Source organism: Petaurus breviceps, unplaced genomic scaffold (genome assembly GCF_028583685.1).
Source record: "Petaurus breviceps papuanus isolate PSGF00001 unplaced genomic scaffold, PetGlider_PUasm1.0 99, whole genome shotgun sequence".
Taxonomy (NCBI): domain Eukaryota; kingdom Metazoa; phylum Chordata; class Mammalia; order Diprotodontia; family Petauridae; genus Petaurus; species Petaurus breviceps.
The window spans coordinates 3,812,694-3,829,539 of NW_027187465.1; the positions used below are offsets into that span (position 1 = coordinate 3,812,694).

A 16,846-nucleotide genomic window follows, 5' to 3' on the forward strand; every position below is an offset into this window, starting at 1 on the left:
TGGATCTCAGTTTCCCGATTTGTAACCTGAGAGGGGTTGGACTAAATGATCCCTACGGTCTCCAATTAACTCTCTGATGACAACTTTGTTCAGGTTTCCTGCTCTCTAAAAAAAGCTTGGTTTCCTGGGGGCTCAGTTTCCCCAACTGTAAATGTATGAAGTCGGACTCCTAAGGTTACTTTGTGTCCTAAGACCTTCTCGGCTCTGACATTCCCTGCGCTCTAAGGGGATGTCACGTGGTAGAGCTTCTCCTTCCCCTTTCCCCCGCCCCTCTCGTGCGCGCGGCCGCCAGGTTCTCCCACTGTTGACAGCGCTCGCCCCCGCCTCCCTCTCCTTCCTCCCGCCCCCGAGTCGAGCGGAGCCAATCGGCGGCGCGCCGCGCCGTGCGTCACTCGCCTAGGGCCAATGGGCGGCGGCCACGACGATTATACGGGCGGGCGGGCGCGGCCGGCTCGTCAGTCGGAGCAGCGGCGGTGACGGGGCAGGGGCCGGTCCGCGCAGGAGGCGTCCGTTCCCGAGGTTTCGCCGCTCCGCGCTCTCTGCCCCGGCGCGCCCCGCGTCCGCACGGCCATGGTGGTGGTGGCCCAGACCCCGGCCCCGGCCGCGCCCAAGGTGCTGCTCCTGTCGTCCGGGAAGTCCTCCGGGCCCGGCGCCGCCCCCGCGCCCGGCCGCGCCCTGCCGCTCGTGCTGCCACCGAGCCCCGAGGCCACCAGCGCCCTGGGCGCCGGCCCTGGCTCCGGCTCCGGCCAGAGCCCGGCCCGCAAGCGGCAGCGCCTCACGCACCTGAGCCCGGAGGAGAAGGCGCTGCGCAGGTGAGCCCGGGGCCGTGCCTGCGTGGCGCCCGGCGCGGAGGGAGGAGGAGCAGGAGCAGGAGCGGAAGGAAGGCGCGCCCCTCCCCCTCACCGCGCGGCCACGTCCGCAGGGTCCCCGGGTCAGGCCAGGCGCGGCGCGCGTGTCTGTGTGTGTGTGTGTGTGTGTGTGTGTGTGTGTGTGCGTGTGCGTGCGTGTGCGTGTCTGTGTGTGTGTGCGTGTGTGTGCGCGCGCGTGTGTGTGCGTGCGTGTCTGTGTGTGTGTGTGTGTGTGCGCGTGTGCGTGTGTGTGTGTGTGTGAGACTCGCCCCTGGGAAGCCCGCTCCGAGGGTCACAGCTCTGGGGGCGCAGGTGATTCACGGCTTTCTGGTGTCCGTCCACGAGTTACCCTTGTCGTTTGTGTCCAGAAAGCGCCGAGCCTCAGTTTACCCTCCGCCGGCCGGTCCTGACCCCGGACACCCCGTTCCCTGCCTGTGATCGGGGTCCTCCCGACCTTTGGATGAGCCCGGCTGTGTGCGCCCTGAGCCGCTTCTGATCCCCCCCCCATCCTCTTTGGTCTTTAATTCGCGCGTGTGCGTGTCTGCATCTCAGCGCGGTTCTGGTTAATTTGGACACCGTTCCTGCTCCCAGGGTCCTGTGTAATCCACATTGATGCAGCTCACATTCTTGGGCTGGAATGATTTCATTGTGTTAACAGGCTGTTAGTTTGCTTAGCGATGCTCCACTTATTGGGCTGTTTCTAATTCTTCCCTTCCCTAAATCGCCCGTATAAGTGAATTATGAATGTTCTGGTTACTGTGTCTCCTGGGGAGGGGGGCGGATAATGAAATTCTGATGCAAGAACTAGCCCGTGTGTCTACACAGTCCCCGAATGATGCAACACAGGAGGAACTTAGTGAAGGCTTCTGCTGTGTAAGTAAGCTGAGCACACTGAAGTGGTTCTTTGGAGAGGCTGGTGAGCACAGGAGGGTGAGCTGAGGAGTCATCTTTGGTAAACGGTTTGCTAGCTTACCCTAGCTCTGGTTCAGCAAGTGCCACAGTCTGCTTTGCGGGGATCCATCCACTCTCAAAAAAAGACAATGCCAGCCACCTCTGACTGTATGTGAGCAAAAAAGCAGGGGATCTCTTTCTAGTAAAAGTCATATTCGAAAATGTGGCATAATAACTTTGCACCTCAGAGCCAGAGTAAAATGATCTCTGGATGTTAAAGACAGATTCTTCCATTCCCAGGAAATTGAAAAACAGAGTAGCAGCACAGACGGCTCGAGACAGGAAGAAAGCCCGAATGAGTGAATTGGAGCAGCAAGTTGTGGACTTGGAAGAAGAGGTGAGAGCCTGAGCCAGAGTGGTGAGGTCCACCTTGGCCCTCTGGCTCCACAGGGACGGACACACACACACATACACACCCAGCCCCCCCCAAAACAACAACACACAGTGCTGCTGCTTCCTGAATCAGTCGCCTTGAAACACATTCAGTTTAACTGGTCACAGTGTATGCGCCATGGGCTTTGAAGTGTGTCTGTGATATTAGCTCCTGTTTGACAGGTGCAGTAACCAGGAGACATGAGCATGGCACCGATGACTAAAAATGCTTTAGTAAAAGGTTCGACCTTTTACTCTGCCCTTTCCCTAAAGTTTTTAAGGAGCTTGCCAGCCTGAGGTTTGTGCAAACCATCCCTCACCAGTGGTACCTCCCCATCCTCTCTGGGTGAACATAGGCAGGTGAGACACAGGGACCGCACTGTCCCTGTGGGTGACCCAGCCCTTCTCTTTGAGTCATGGAGCAGCTTCCAGGGCCAAGTCTCTGCTTGGACCTTGGCGGGCTGACCGAAGCAAGAGGCCTCGTTTTGAGAACACTCTGGCAAATGTTTCACTTCTCCATCTTTGGTGGGATCCAGCCTTAAAAGTGACTGCCAGCCTCCCTTTCTCTATATGTAAAGATGCTCGAGATCAAGGATGTACACACACCTCCCCAGTTTTTTAAGAGTTGATTGTTTTCTTGTTAAGAGTTTTTCCATGCCTGCCTTCCCTAAGAATACCCATGATGAAGTTCAGGACCACTGTCTCTTTGCTACATGTCTGCCATATGAGGCTGCCTGTCCAAAAAGCAAAGGTCCCAAGTGTCACTTAGGAACAGTCAATATCTAGAAGTCAGTCTAGGATCCTTTGACTTGAAACTGTTATCTTGATAGCATCTGTTTGGAGCCTTGCTCTGTTGGTCAATGGCTTCTTAGGGCTTTTAGGAAGAAATAGGCTTTAGAAAAATATTCCTGCACAGTTACTCAAAATTTTAATTATTTGTGCATGATTTTCCCAAAAGCTCAAGTATTAAGGAAGAAAAGGTCCCTAGGAGCCCAAGTCTATCAGTTTCTACTTTGGTAGGGTCTCTAATCAGATAGTCATTTCTTTTCCAGAACCAAAAACTTTTGATTGAAAATCAACTTTTGCGTGAGAGAACCCACGGGCTTGTGATTGAAAATCAAGAGTTAAGACAGCGCTTGGGGATAGATGCCCTGATAACTGAGGAGGAAACAGAGTCTAAGGTAATGATGGTCTGGGTGTAACAGAACTGGTTCTGAGCAGTGTGCAGTGGTGGTGCAAGTTTAAATTCAGGGCCACTGAGCAAAACTGCAAGGAAGTGCATGCTCCCACTCTACCCTGACCGCCAGCCTGCTACAGGGGAAGGACCCTTGTTTACCTTGTTCTGTGTTTCTTGCAGGTGAATGACGTCCGGTTGGTGGCCGGGTCTGCTGAGTCCGCAGCACTCAGACTACGTGCACCTCTGCAGCAGGTGCAGGCCCAGTTGTCACCCTTCCCGAACACGTCCCTGCGGACGCTGATGGCGTTGACTCTTCAGACTCTGAGGTGAGGATTTGTCCCTCCTTTTGTCCAATAGCTGTTGGTTTGTAAGCTGCCCCACTGAGGTTTGCTGTAGCTAACAGAAGAGTACACGCACACACACAAGCTCAACAGCCAAAAGAAAACTCCCTATTTCAGTGAGAGCTCAGCATCGAAGGCCATTCCCCCAGCCTCAGTGATTTGGATGTGAGGGCTGAGTCCTTCAGGATTAATCTCCCTGTGAGCAGACTTGCAGTTCCATTCCTTTTACCCTGAAGGGTACTCTGAATCTCCTCATAGTTTATACAGCTGAATGCCTGTCCCCGCTGAGGCTCCATTAACGATTTTGTCTCTTCCAGTCTGATATCTTGTTGGGCATTCTGGACAACCTGGACCCAGACGTATTCTTCAGGTATGTTAACACAGAGTACTGCCTGCAGGAGCTCAGAGAGGTGGGTGCCGAAGAGCCCGACTCCTTACCAGCCTCCCCTCCTCCTCTGGTGGGGCCCCCATCAGCCAAGCTGGAAGCCCTTAATGAACTGATACGGTTTGACCACGTGTACACCAAGCCACTTGTCTTGGAGATTCCCGCAGAAACAGATGGCCAAAGCAGCGTGCTAGTGAAAACTGAGGAAGCCCCCCCCCCCCCCCCCCCCCTGAGCCGCTCACGGTATCTGTGAAGGAAGAACTCCTGGAGGACGACGTCATCCCCGAGCTCGGTATCGAGAGCCTGCTCTCCTCCAGCCACTGCCTCAAGTCTTCTCCCTGCCTGCTGGATGCTTGCAGTGACTCTGGCTACGAAGGTTCTCCTTCCCCTTTCAGTGACATGTCCTCCCCCCTTGGCACAGGCCACTCTTGGGAGGACACTTTTGCCAATGAACTCTTTCCTCAGCTGATCAGCGTCTAAAATAGTATTGTTCACTTGTCCGAATCACCGGCACACCCACAGTCTGAGGGCAGTGAAAGGCCCCGGGGTGGTGAAGGCCACCAGCTTGAGTATTGTGGCCTCACCTTAGTCATTGTTAAATCCCACCACCTGAGTAAGATGGGAAGTGAAGGTTTGATTCCTTAGCTTTTTTCTCCCCTTCCTGTTTTGCTACATTTTGACTAGTAAAATCCTTTAGTTTGCTTGTCTAAGCAGAGAAAATCGCTGTTGGCGGGGTTTGCTTTTCCATTCTGTACAGGCGGATAATGTGAACATTAGAAGAAATCTTTGTAAAGTTATAGAAATTTACTGTGTAAACACTCGATGATGTGAACTCTTATGTGAGCTTGGCTTTGGGGAGATGCTTTCTCCATTTTATTATTTAAAACTACCCGTGCAATTAAAAAGTGCAATGCCACTCTGTCTGATGCTTCCCTAGCAGTCTGGGCCTCAGTCCCAACCATGTTTCATTTTTTCATATAGTCTGACCCTTGAGGAAAAACTGCCTTCAGCCAGGATTCTTCGCGGTCTGGACCCATAACTCCATGAAAGCCCTCAGGAAGGAATCACTCTCCCTAGCTAGGTCTCTACAGGGCTAAGGAGCTTGCCTTGCTCAAGGTTTGTCTGCTATGTCAGAGACAGGATGGGAGAGTAGGGCTTCCCGACTCATAATGCCCAGGCTGCCTCTTTAAAGAAAAAAAAAAACTCCCTTTTTAGTTAACTCCTGTTAGGGCAAAAGTGATCCCTTGATCGTGACAAGTCAGCAAGGACTGAGTGAGTTCTGTGTGTTGGGCACTGTGAGCACCGAGGTTACCAGAAAAGCAGGAACACCCAAGGTGTTTCTTTACACACACAAAATCCAGGCAGTGAAATCAGGAAGGGCCTTTTGCAAAAGGTGCCCATCAGAACTTTACATCTGATCCTAGAGGTGATTGCATGAGGGACAGAGTGACATGGTCAGCCCCCATGGTTATTTTGGCCGCTGAATGGAGGCCAGGCCAGAGTAGAATGGGGGAGACAGCAGCAGGAGCTGTGATCCACGAGGAGGCAAGGTTAGCCTAGGTGGAGAGGTCCTGGACAAACAAGTCATGATTGAGAGCTGACTTTGGGCCAGGCACTACGCTAAGGGTGGCCCCTGTGTGAATGCACAGAGGAGGACACAGAAGAAAGATGTGCAGGTAGAGGACAGGACTTGGCGAGAAATTGGCTGTGTCGAGGATGACACCACAGTTGTGGGCCTGGGTGTGACTGAGGATGTAGTCCCAACAGTAACAGTGCAGTTGGGTTAAGGGGGGGAGAGTGTGGGGCAAGATCTGTTGAGGACGGGATCAAGATGTCCATCCAACAGGTAAAGTGAGTCTAGAGGTCTGGAGAGAGTTAGGGCTAAATAGAAACATCTGCTAAAAGCTAAGTGAAGCCCTGGGAGCTGATAAAATCATCCTTGAGGGACATCCTGTCATGGCTGATTTGGGTATAAATCCAGTAAAGGAGACTGAGGAGAGGTCAGATGAAGAGGTGGCCTCCCCTAGCTTCTTCTATTACTTGCCTTGTTATCTCTCCCTTACTGACATCAACTTTAACAAACAGGCTAACCCAGATCATTTCTCAAGATTGGTAGCTGTGGGGATGTAAGTTAATTTTTATTTAAATCTTTTCATTCTGCTAAAAGATCAACAGTATGAGAAGACAGCATCATTACAGAAGTACACAGAACACTGGGCAGGTGCAGAGTTAGAATCAAGTCCTAGCCTAGACCTTGAGCTTGCCAGGCAGGTCACTTAAATGTTCCCCTGCCTCAGAGGCTCCTTCATTTGTAAAATGGAGGAGGTGCTGGTCTCTGTAACTTCAGAGTAAATTTATGATCTATAGTACTTAGGGAAAGTGAGTGATTAGTCCAAATCTGCCTTGTGTAAATATTTCAAACAGCTTTTAGAAGAAGGGGTAAATATGGCTATTTATCAATAATCAAATATTATTAGTAAACTGCATTTTTCTTTTCCACACGAGATGAAATTTTAGGGTTTACTCTAAGTTCTGTTCTAGAGCAGGTAGGTGGCTGCCTAGGCAGAGTGAGTGCTGGGTCTGGACTCAATAAGATTCATCTTTCTGAATACAAATCTGGCCTCAGACTCTTACTAGCTGTGTGACCCTGTTTGCTTCAGTTTCCTCATCTGGAGAAGGAAAAAGCAAAGCACCAGAATCTTTGCCAAGAAAACCCCAAAAGGGGTCACAAAGAGTCAGACACAATTGAAAATGACTAAACAAAAAAGTTACATTCATACTTCCCAGCCTTAGAGAACCTTCAAGCAAAGAGGAAAATAACCACCTTTGATATAGTCAGCCTCATGGGCAATTTTTTTTAAAGAGTACAGATATCAACAAGGAAGTAAAATTAAGGTAGTTTCAAGGTAACAGAAATGGGCACCTGAGGCTCAGGGAATGGTTGCCCCAAATTCAATTGCACTTGAAATTCTGAAATCTAAAATTCCATTGCTGTTGCCAAAACATAGGAGAAGTTGAGGCTGCCCAGGGCTTAGAAGCTGGATCTCTGTCTAAATTTCTCATAGTGACAAAAATGGGATCATTATTGGTTTTCAGAGGTTGGTTTGAAATCCTGAACCCTGAGTTCCAATGTTGGCAACACCCTCTTTAGGAAAAAAAGAATCGAGTTATTAGGAAAGTGATGTAATTCTGAGCCAACATTCAAAAAGAAATGATACCATGACAGGCCAAATTTACGCTTCTGAAACTGTGCAGCTGTGGAAGCAGAGCCCACAGAAACTCCAGAGACACCATCTCACCCTGCCATGGACCACAGCATGAGTTTTATTTCCTGCACAGGTGTTTGAGAACCAATATTTTACTAAGAATCTGCTAAAGGTTTAAGCATTAGGACACCTGGTGATTTCAAAATCTGAAATAGAAATACTGGAACATCCAAATTGAACATTACAATCAATTTACAACATGGTGTTAAGTAAATGCCTATTATACTAATTAACAGAGGTTGGGAGGGAACGCTAGACTTTTTTCTCCAGTTAAGTGAGGGGTTTCCTAATGTTTTTTTTTTGGGGGGGGTGGGAGAGAGAATAAAGGATGACAGTGAGGGGGAATGGCTTCAATATTTCAAAGAAGGATAAGACTTGCACCACGATTTCACAAGGAGGAGCACTGGGTAGGAAGGTCAAAGGGGTTTCCTAGCAATAGTGCTACCTAAAAGTGGGATGGGCAGGAGGTGGTGTTCGAGCTAAGGCTGGATGACCACCTTCCTAGTAGGCTGCAGAGGAAATTGGGGTTCAGGTATGGGTTAGATTAGAGGGCCTCTTAAGTCCATTCCAATGAGAATAGCATTTCTACAGCACTTTAAACTGAGTATTTTATAGTGTTTTATGGACATTAACTCATTTGATCCTCACAGCCCTGGGAGGGTGGTGCTATTATTATCCTCATATTACAGGTGGGGAAACTGAGGTAGGTAGAGATGAAGTGACTTGCCCAGGGTCAGGGTCACACAGCAAGGGAAGTGTTTGGGGCTAGATTTGGACTCAGGTCCTCCTGACTCCAAGCCCAACTCTATCCACTGCATCACCTAGCTATTCATTATAATAACAACAATGAAGTATCTGCCCTCAAACAAATAGTGTCTTCTACTGGGAAATACATAGTGCTTCACCAAGGAGACTGGGAAAGAGAATAGGAGGTAGCAGCCTCACTGAGCCTCCGAAGAAGCGAGGGTTCTATGAGGCGGAGATGAGGAAGGTCATAGCTCTGTATATCTCTGAGAGCCAAGGAATGACTGGCTCTGGGACCACTTTGCCTGGAACATGGGATGAAGGGAAGTCACCGGAAGGGTTAGTCCGGGGCTGGGCAGAAGCCCGTGGCTTTGTTCCATGGTCTTTGGCCAAGCCGTCAGACCTTTCTGGGTCTCCGCTTCATCTGAGGAATGAGGAATTTAAGGGGACAGTTTTATATTTTGACAGAACGCACGTTCTGTCTCAAGATGGGCTCAATTTCATCGTCCAAAGTGAGGATCATCTGTTACTTTTCCAAAGGCCTCCTGAGAAGGCTGACCACACTGCCCCCTGGTGTCTGGATTCATTAAAAAACCCTGCAGCATCTCTGGTGGTTATTGCAAGGTCTCTCAGTAACCCAGGGTTTGTGAATTGAACGTTTTCTTAAAATTTGATTACTTCAATGTAATTGGCTTCTCTTGTAATTCTACACATTTTATTCTGTTCATGTGTAAACATGGTTCTGAGAAGGGGTCCATTCAGGCTGCCTTCCCAACAGGATTCAGAGCAGACACCAAATGACAGAGGCCTGCCCGGATTGAATTTTGCAAAGTCAAGGGACACTTTCCTTTTCCTTGACTCCCAGGGAGACCCTCCCCCACTTGCATAGCACAAATATCCCCCTAACAACCCCGAGATAGGGGCTGTTATATACAAGGCAACTGAGGCCAAGAGGTTCTATGATTTGCCCATGAGGACAGAGCTGGGAAGTGAGGCAGGGGTTGAAAAGGGCCAGCCATCCCCTGCCAAATGACGACCAAAGGCCACCCCCAGAGCAGGCAAGGCAGCTTAGCTGAAGCAGCAGGATATCGCAAGGGAGAGACAGGAGGGAGCATCCTCTCCCTCAGCCCTGATGGGACAGGCCAGGCCCCTCAAACCCCCAGACCTGCTGCTGAACCAGCCCCTACAACCATTGAGGGTGGAAACCATTGAGGACAGGGGGCCCACTGTCCTCATCACCAGCACCAACTGCTGATTGACCGCCACCAAGACGGACCCAGGAGTTCTGAAACTGCAGCCCCTCCCAGACCATGGATTCTGCTTCCAGCCCAGTCCTCACAACCACCATCCAGGAAAGCAACAAGTATGGAGGAAGGGCCAGCCATCCTTACCAAATGCTACCCACCAGGCAGGCGAGACAACCTGGCTGAATTCAGCAGCAAGGCCCCCTGGAAGGAGACAGGAACAAGCCTTTCTACTACCTGGACCACCACCTCCCCTCAGGCCCCTGAACCCAAGAGCCCTGGGAAAAGTGACATTAAGAAAAGCTGCCCCTCCACCTGCTTGGTCGTTGCCCCTTGGCACCATGGGACCTCCCAGCCATGTGCTCTGTCTCCCTCTTTGGAACAGCCCTACTTTTCTATGTGTATACCCAGCGCTCAGCACCTCCATCAACACTTTATTCATTTGGAGCTCAGGTGGTCCCGACTTCAAGGCCAGCACTCACCACTGTACCACATAGGGACTCCTCGGAAGAGATCATGATATTCCACCCAAAGATTAGGGAAATGGAAAAATGAGCAAAGGAAGAAGATAAAGGGGGTTATTTGAATTTAGTAAGAAAAGAAATTCCTATAGGTATGTATTAAGTGGATAAGATTGAAAAAATTCCCTTCTAGGTCCATGAGGCATTTACAAGATAAATTTAAATGGGATCTTTTAGGCATTATGGACAGTTTTCTTAAATCTTAAAATTGTTTTTAAAGCAGTAGAACTTTTTTTTTTTGCTTTTTGGAGGAGGGAAGGCAGGGCAATTGGGATTAACTGACTTGCCCAAGGTCACACAGCTAGTAACTAAGTGTCTGAGGCCACATTTTAACTCAGGCCCTCCTGACTCCAGGGCTGGTGCTCTATTCAGTGTACCACCTAGCCGCCCCAAGCAATAGAACTTCAAAAAATCAATTTGCATCCTTCAGAAATATTTTCCCTGTGAACATAAGGTTTACCACCAACCTAAAAGAAGATTTAAGAGAGGGTTCTTTGCCTGTCTAGTAATGGGAATGTTAGAACCTCAAAGATTCACAAGAGGCCAAGTTTTTCTAAGCTGAAACTAACCACTGGGATTAGAGAAATGGGACACAGTCATCTTAAAGAATCCAAAACACGTAAGATTTATTGAAAACTATGACATACAGACAGACCAGATTTTCATTTGAAATAAAACAGCCAACAACTTCCAGTATTTCCCTGGTAGTATATTGTACTTGTCACCAGTTATTAACAAAACCCTAAGTTCCAGAACCAAATGAACAAAGTTTGTGCATCAACATTCATCTGTAATACTTCTCACTTTCCATCCCCCTTTAAGGACAGAAAGCAATTCTTTCTTGTCATCAACCAAGTTTGTGAGAATCGGCCTCACTTGTTTTGTAGTAAACAAAAACCCTTCAACCTCATGTCAGAACATTTGCTTTGACTTTTACCTTTTTCAGGTCAAAGTCCCCTCTTGACAATTCCAACTCACCGACTCCTGGTCCATGCTGCAGGATCCAGATGAAACACAAGAGGCAAGAAACCTCTAAGGCCTTTCAAAAAGCAGAAGCTTGATGCTACAAAAGGGGGAGAAAAAAAAGCCGAGGCAAAATGCGGGCTGAGGGAATGGCTCAGAGGAGTCAGCACCAAAGGGGGTGAAGAAGGAACAATGTCTGCTACCAATATAAGCAAGAGGATGAAAGCCCAAAAAAGGAACATTAAACACTTACTTTTCGGCAGAAATAAGCAGGTCTGAGAGTCCCAACCATCCCTGACTCCAAGCTCCCCGAGGCGAGGTGAGCTAGGACTGCAGCACCATCCTCCACAAGCACACTTCTGCCTGACCAGGAGGAGACGTCACTGCGCTTTCTGCCCTCCCTCCCAGCAGAGTTAACCCGACTTCTGGGGAGCCTCCCAGTTAGCCGTCTTGCTAGCCCCCTAGACTACTGTGCACTCCACCCATCTTTGCAGCTACATCGCTTACAAGTTGGTCCCAGGAAAGAATGACATTGAGGCTGGACTGAGAAATGTCAACCAGCCTCCAAAAGAGAGGAAGGAGAAGGGGCACATTTCTAAGGACACTTTACATTCAGCTCCAAGTCCAAGAATCAGAAATGATTAGCTGGTTTCCATCTGGCTTCAATACTGGTTTGAAATGTGAATAGCTTTTTCCTGTATAGACATTAAATAGTTTAAATATTAAACATTACATTAATTTTTTCTGACTATACAGGCAGAAATCGTGAAAGCCAAAGCAACAGAGGCAAGAGCAGAACCAGACCCAGTGGCAGGCTGGCCTTCTCCGAGGCCAGGGACTTCAGCAAGAACTTCAACAGGGCAAGGGAGCCGAGTTCTAGAACGCACTCTACTGGACACAAAGCAGTTTTTTCCTATCTGAATGATCAGGCTGCTACAAAGGGAGGACCTGAAAGAGTTCTGCTGAGTCAGTTCCAGCCTCAGTGGCATGGACAGACCCTCGCACAAGATTTTTGGTAGCCAAGGGACTGAAGACCCAATCCATATGGCATCTCAAGTTAACTGCTAGTTGGGCCAGCTCCCCCTAGGAGAACCAGACCCTCGATCTTGACGTCTCCAGGTGCAGACTCAGATGGTTCCCTAATGGCAGGAGAATTATCAAGTGTGAGGTTATTGTAACAGGCAGAGCACCGAGCCAATGGGCTAGTTCTGTACATCCCAACAAGTGCCCTTTGCCAACTGAGAACATCAACTCATCCCTGGGCTTCTATAAATGCCTCTGGCTGAAGCAACTGCACTTTTTCAGATGCCATCAACTCTGGATTTAGTGGAATGAAAACACTTTCTCAGGTCTGCCTGAAGGATGTCATTCTGTGGCCAAATTCACATGAGCTACACTCTCAATCAAAGCTCAACTGAAAGCACTTAGACCATCTGACCCCAAGTAGGTTGGAAACATCACTGAAACACCACACTTTATCAATCAGGTTTGGCAAACTGAGGCCGAAGGGCGGCACAAAGCGCCGAGCCCCTTTAGAATGGCAGAGCACCCCAGTGAGTGACCCACACAGGGCACACGCAAGTTCCTCAACTGCCGGCACTCTTCTTCGCCAAGGGGCTCATGCAAACATTTTACCTTCTTTCCACTAATTCAATAGAAACGGATGTAAACTGAACTCCTTTCTGCCAAGACGGAGTCTGTGTCTTAACAGCCAAACCCTCCTCTCCTGATTTGTTTTCTGAACATCCTCCCAAAGTCTTTTAACATTCAGAAGACAATATGACGGGTGACCCCAACACCCTGACATCCAACTCCTCTAACTCCCACAGGCAATGATTTGACATTCCCAATTAGCCTCCTAGAACACTGAAGCTTCCTTGGTAAGATGCTGCCCAAATCAAGATCTTTTTTATAAATCACAGGTAGAGATATCAGACTCCACATTTGATACAACTCTCAAGTCCTTAGGCTACGAGGGCCATACAACCAACAAAAGAGCCTTCGAGCATTTGACTCAAGCTGTAAAAGGGGTTTTCTAAAGTTCCATCTCTTCCTCTGTGCAGCTAGCCGTGTCCAGGCTACCGTAGAGAGGGACGCCTACTTGTCGGGGCTCAGAGAAGAGCTCAGTCTGTTGGCGGAAGGCAGGGCCAGCTCCCCTATGCTTACTCTGGTCCCCTCCAGGCTCTTCTTCGTAGTTCTTAGCACAAGGTGAAGGCTTTGGCTTATCAGGAAGGAGTTCTGGGAGAGGTTTCCAGAGCACCAACTCCATAGAAGGACGGCTCCTAAGACATGAAACATAATTTGTAATTAAAGATCGTGACAAATGGAGTCACAGGACATGTGCTAATGTTGGCTATCTATGCCTTAAGCCTGGAAATTGAACTACTTTGAAAGAAGGAATGGCTGGCCATGATAATATATTGAGAAGCATTTTTTAAGCACACCTATATGCTACGCACAATGGGGACTGAGAATACAAAGACAAAAATGGAAGCATCCCTGCCCTTGAGGAACTGATGTTCTATCAGGGAAGATAACATGTATGACTGTCGAGAGAATAAATACAAAATAAAAATAAGGTGGTCAACTATGAGGTCGCCTTGGGGTGGGGTGAGAGGTCAAAGAAAGGGTTCAAGAGAAGCTACACACATGAGGTAGCTGCGGAGAGACAGCTCACAAAGGGAGTGAGGAGAGTGTGAGCTGTTGGAAGAGACTAAAGCAGAGGCCTAGCACTTGCCCACTTGGATTTTTAAAAGGCACATGTCTAAAGAAGGAGGAGGAAACAGGAGGAAACAGAGAAGCACAGTCCTGTAGAACAGACTCACATGAGTCTTTGGGGCTAAATCTGGGCAAGGAAAGCCAGAGGCAACCAAAAAGGATCAGTTTTAAGTTTTCATTCATCTTCAATTTATGTGAATTATTTTAACATTACACACATTTTATGCATTGGAGGCAATGACAACTAACAACAGATAGAAGGAGGCTGTTCTTTGTTGTTGTCTAGTTGTGTCCAATTCTCCGTGACTCCATAGGGGGCTTTCTTGGCAGAGATACGGAAGCGGTTGGCCCTTTCCTTCTCCAGCTCATTTTACAGGTGAGGAAAGTGAGGCAGAGTTAAGGGACTTGTCCAGGTTCACCCAGCTAGTAAGTGAGGCTGCATTTGAACTCACCAAGAGGAGTCTTCCAGACTTGAGGTCTGGAGCTCTGTGCACTATGGCACCCCCTAGCGGCCCAAGATGGAAGGCAGAGCTACATAATTCCTCCTTGACACTGAAAAGGACAGATCAAGATGCTGACAGGATACTGGGAGAGCCCTTAGCTGCACCTGTCATATTTAAGTGACTGGCCCAATGAAGGCACTAGCAGAAGGGAGGGCCGAGCCAGGTTCAACAGTGTCTGAACAAAGGTACGGTATCCCCACAGAAAGGCAACCCTCCCTCAAAGGGAAGAGCATTCGGTCCACTTGACTTCAGATGCTGGTCAAATTCTAGAATGGAATATTAAAGAGATGTTTTAGTGACCACTGAGAAGGAGGCAGCAGTGATCACAGAGAAGCAGGATGAACCATCAACTCACGGTCAAGCCAGGTACAGCAGGGCCCTGAGTGATACAGTTAACAGTTTACCCACATTTTAGGAATGTGCTTGATAAAGTATTATTTTTATAGAAAAGATGAAGAAATGTAGGCCACATAACACAGTGAAAGGCTCACACCCCCAAAGCAGCCAGGATCACCTTCACCGGAGATCTCCAGCAAAATACCCAGGACCACTAGGTCCTGCCCTGGTGAACGCTTGCCACAATGACTGGGAATAAAGGTTCAGACAACCTTCACAACAAATTATAGGAAGGACGCCAATGGAAGATCTCGGCTGTCTGGCTCCAAACCACATCAAATCTAACCAGACTAAATGTAATAGGAATAAAAGTAAAGTTCAGCACTTGGATTTACGCAATCAACAAGATGGAGAAAGAGGCAGCAGTTTGTCTAAAGATCTGGAGATCGATGTGTGTTGGCTGGATGGCTTGTGTGCGTCTGTCCAGGTGTCCTTGATGTGAGCTGTCCCCTGTGTGAAGTCAGTGTGTGCTTCCAGCAGCTCCTCAATGCTCCCACTCCTTTATCTGAGAAGGGTCACCCAAACCTCTTAGAATTGTGTATAAGATGAGCCAAGACAGTGGAGAAGGCTACCATGAGTTCCACCCAAACATTACTAGAAAACACACAAGACCAAATTCTCATCAGAGAATCCAAGTTGGGAAAAAAAATAAAATCACAGCAGGTCAGCAGAGGGAGACGGAGAGTTCTGTGGACACCTGTAGAGGATTTGGCCAGGAATGTGCTTGGAGAGGGAGAGAAGAGTCTCAGATACAGCACAGAGGGGCTCTGACCTCTGCACGGTGCGGACATGGGTGCGAACAGGCAGTTCTGCTGCTCACTACCCAGTTCCAAGTGACAGATCTGGACCCGGGGCTAGAGAGCTGCTTCCAAGGTGGAGTGCTAGGCTGTGCACTAACAAGCCAGCTCAGAAGCAAACCCAGGAGCACAGCTGGGTCTCAGTTCAGCTTTCAGCCCAGTTAGGAGCTGCAGCGTAATAACAAGAACAGGGATCTCAAACCAAAGGGGAAGCCTGCAGCATAATAACAAGAACAGGGATCCCAAACCAAGGGGGAAGCCTGCAGTGTAATAACCAGGACAGGGATCCCAAACCCAGGAGGAAGCCTGCAGCATAATAACCAGGACAGGGATCCCAAACCAAGGGGAAAGCCTGCAGTTCTGTCCCGCTGAAGGAGGAGAGCTTCCCAGCTGGCTGACAGAGACTGAGGCCAACAGGAATCTAGGGAAACTCTAGCGGGAGCCCATAGACCTGTTGCTCAGACCCAAACCCAGTAACTTGCAGAGCTCAGACCACGGTGCAGTGATCAGATTCTGCCCTGCATCAGACCACTTTAAGAGCACTGAAAGCTTGTAGGTCCCCAGCCTGGAATAACACAACACTCGATACTTCACGAAAGTAACAGCAGCATCAGGCTAGACCTTCCCTCCAGAACTGTGCAGACCTGGCTCTAATGCAAAGTCTGAAGTCAGGAAATAGGCTGGAAGAATAAGCAAACAAACAATAGAATCTTAACCATAAAAATCTATCATGGCGACAGGGATGCTTAAGAAACAAAGCCAGGAGAGGAGAATGACTCCAAAACATCTATAAGGCCACAAAGTAAAACACAGCTTGGGCACAAATTAAACTAGAATTCTTGAAAAAGACGAAGAAGTTAAAAGAAATTAAAAGTGTGTTTATAAATCAGAGCTCTAGAGGAAAAAATGGAAGGGGGAATGAGAACTATGGAAGAAATTGGAAAAGGAATTAAAACTTGGCACCATAGGTACAAAACCTTGCCTAGGCAACACTCTAAAAACCAGAACGGAAAAATTCAAATATTAAGAAGTCATAGTTAGGATCCACAATTTAGCAGGTACCATTATTAAGGAGTAAAGATATAGGCTCATAATCAAGAATAACTGACCCAGAAAAACTGATTATAATTCTGTAGAGGAAAAAATGTACCTTCATGAACTTCCAACCCTTCCTACTAAAAACACTACAGCTGTGGAGACACTGTGAAGTACAAACACAGCAATCAAGAGAAACATAAAAAGGCGAGATCAAGCGAGGATAAGCTGCTTTGTGTTCTCATATGAGCAGATGTGTTCTCATGAGAACATGCGTTCCTTCGGAAATCTGAGATCATATAGAGTCTATTTAGATAGAGGACTGGGAAATGGTTCTGTTAGACCTTAATCTTAAAAGAAGGGAAAAGGAGAAGAAGAGTGCACTGGGGAAAAAGGAGAGGAAAGGGAAAATAATCTTGAATGATTTGTGTACAAGCACGCTTATGTCCAAAGAGTCCATACAAACAAGGAAGAAGGGCTGGCTGACACCTGAGCCTCACTTTTACCCAAACTGGTCAAAAAAGGCAAGACTACATGTACACACACACACACACACACACACACACACACACACACACACACACA

The 16,846-nt window shown here is 48.2% G+C and overlaps 2 protein-coding genes across 2 annotated transcripts in view; one reads left to right on the forward strand and one right to left on the reverse strand.

The window, feature by feature from the left end:
• The first annotated feature begins 463 nt into the window (after window positions 1-463).
• XBP1 (X-box binding protein 1) lies at window positions 464-4,990 on the forward strand. Its single transcript, XM_069081872.1, is given in 7 exon segments — window positions 464-812; window positions 2,040-2,136; window positions 3,224-3,352; window positions 3,529-3,564; window positions 3,567-3,674; window positions 4,007-4,298; window positions 4,301-4,990. Coding segments are annotated over 7 exon segments (1,158 nt in total). The 5' UTR covers window positions 464-570; the 3' UTR covers window positions 4,555-4,990.
• Window positions 4,991-10,450: 5,460 nt separating this feature from the next.
• Window positions 10,451-16,846, reverse strand: part of CCDC117 (coiled-coil domain containing 117) — a 15,034-nt gene continuing 8,638 nt past the window's right edge. The window contains exon 5 of the mRNA XM_069081782.1: window positions 10,451-13,094. Coding sequence (XP_068937883.1) covers window positions 12,848-13,094 — 247 coding nt within the window. The 3' untranslated portion in view covers window positions 10,451-12,847. The remainder of the gene's footprint in view (window positions 13,095-16,846) is intronic.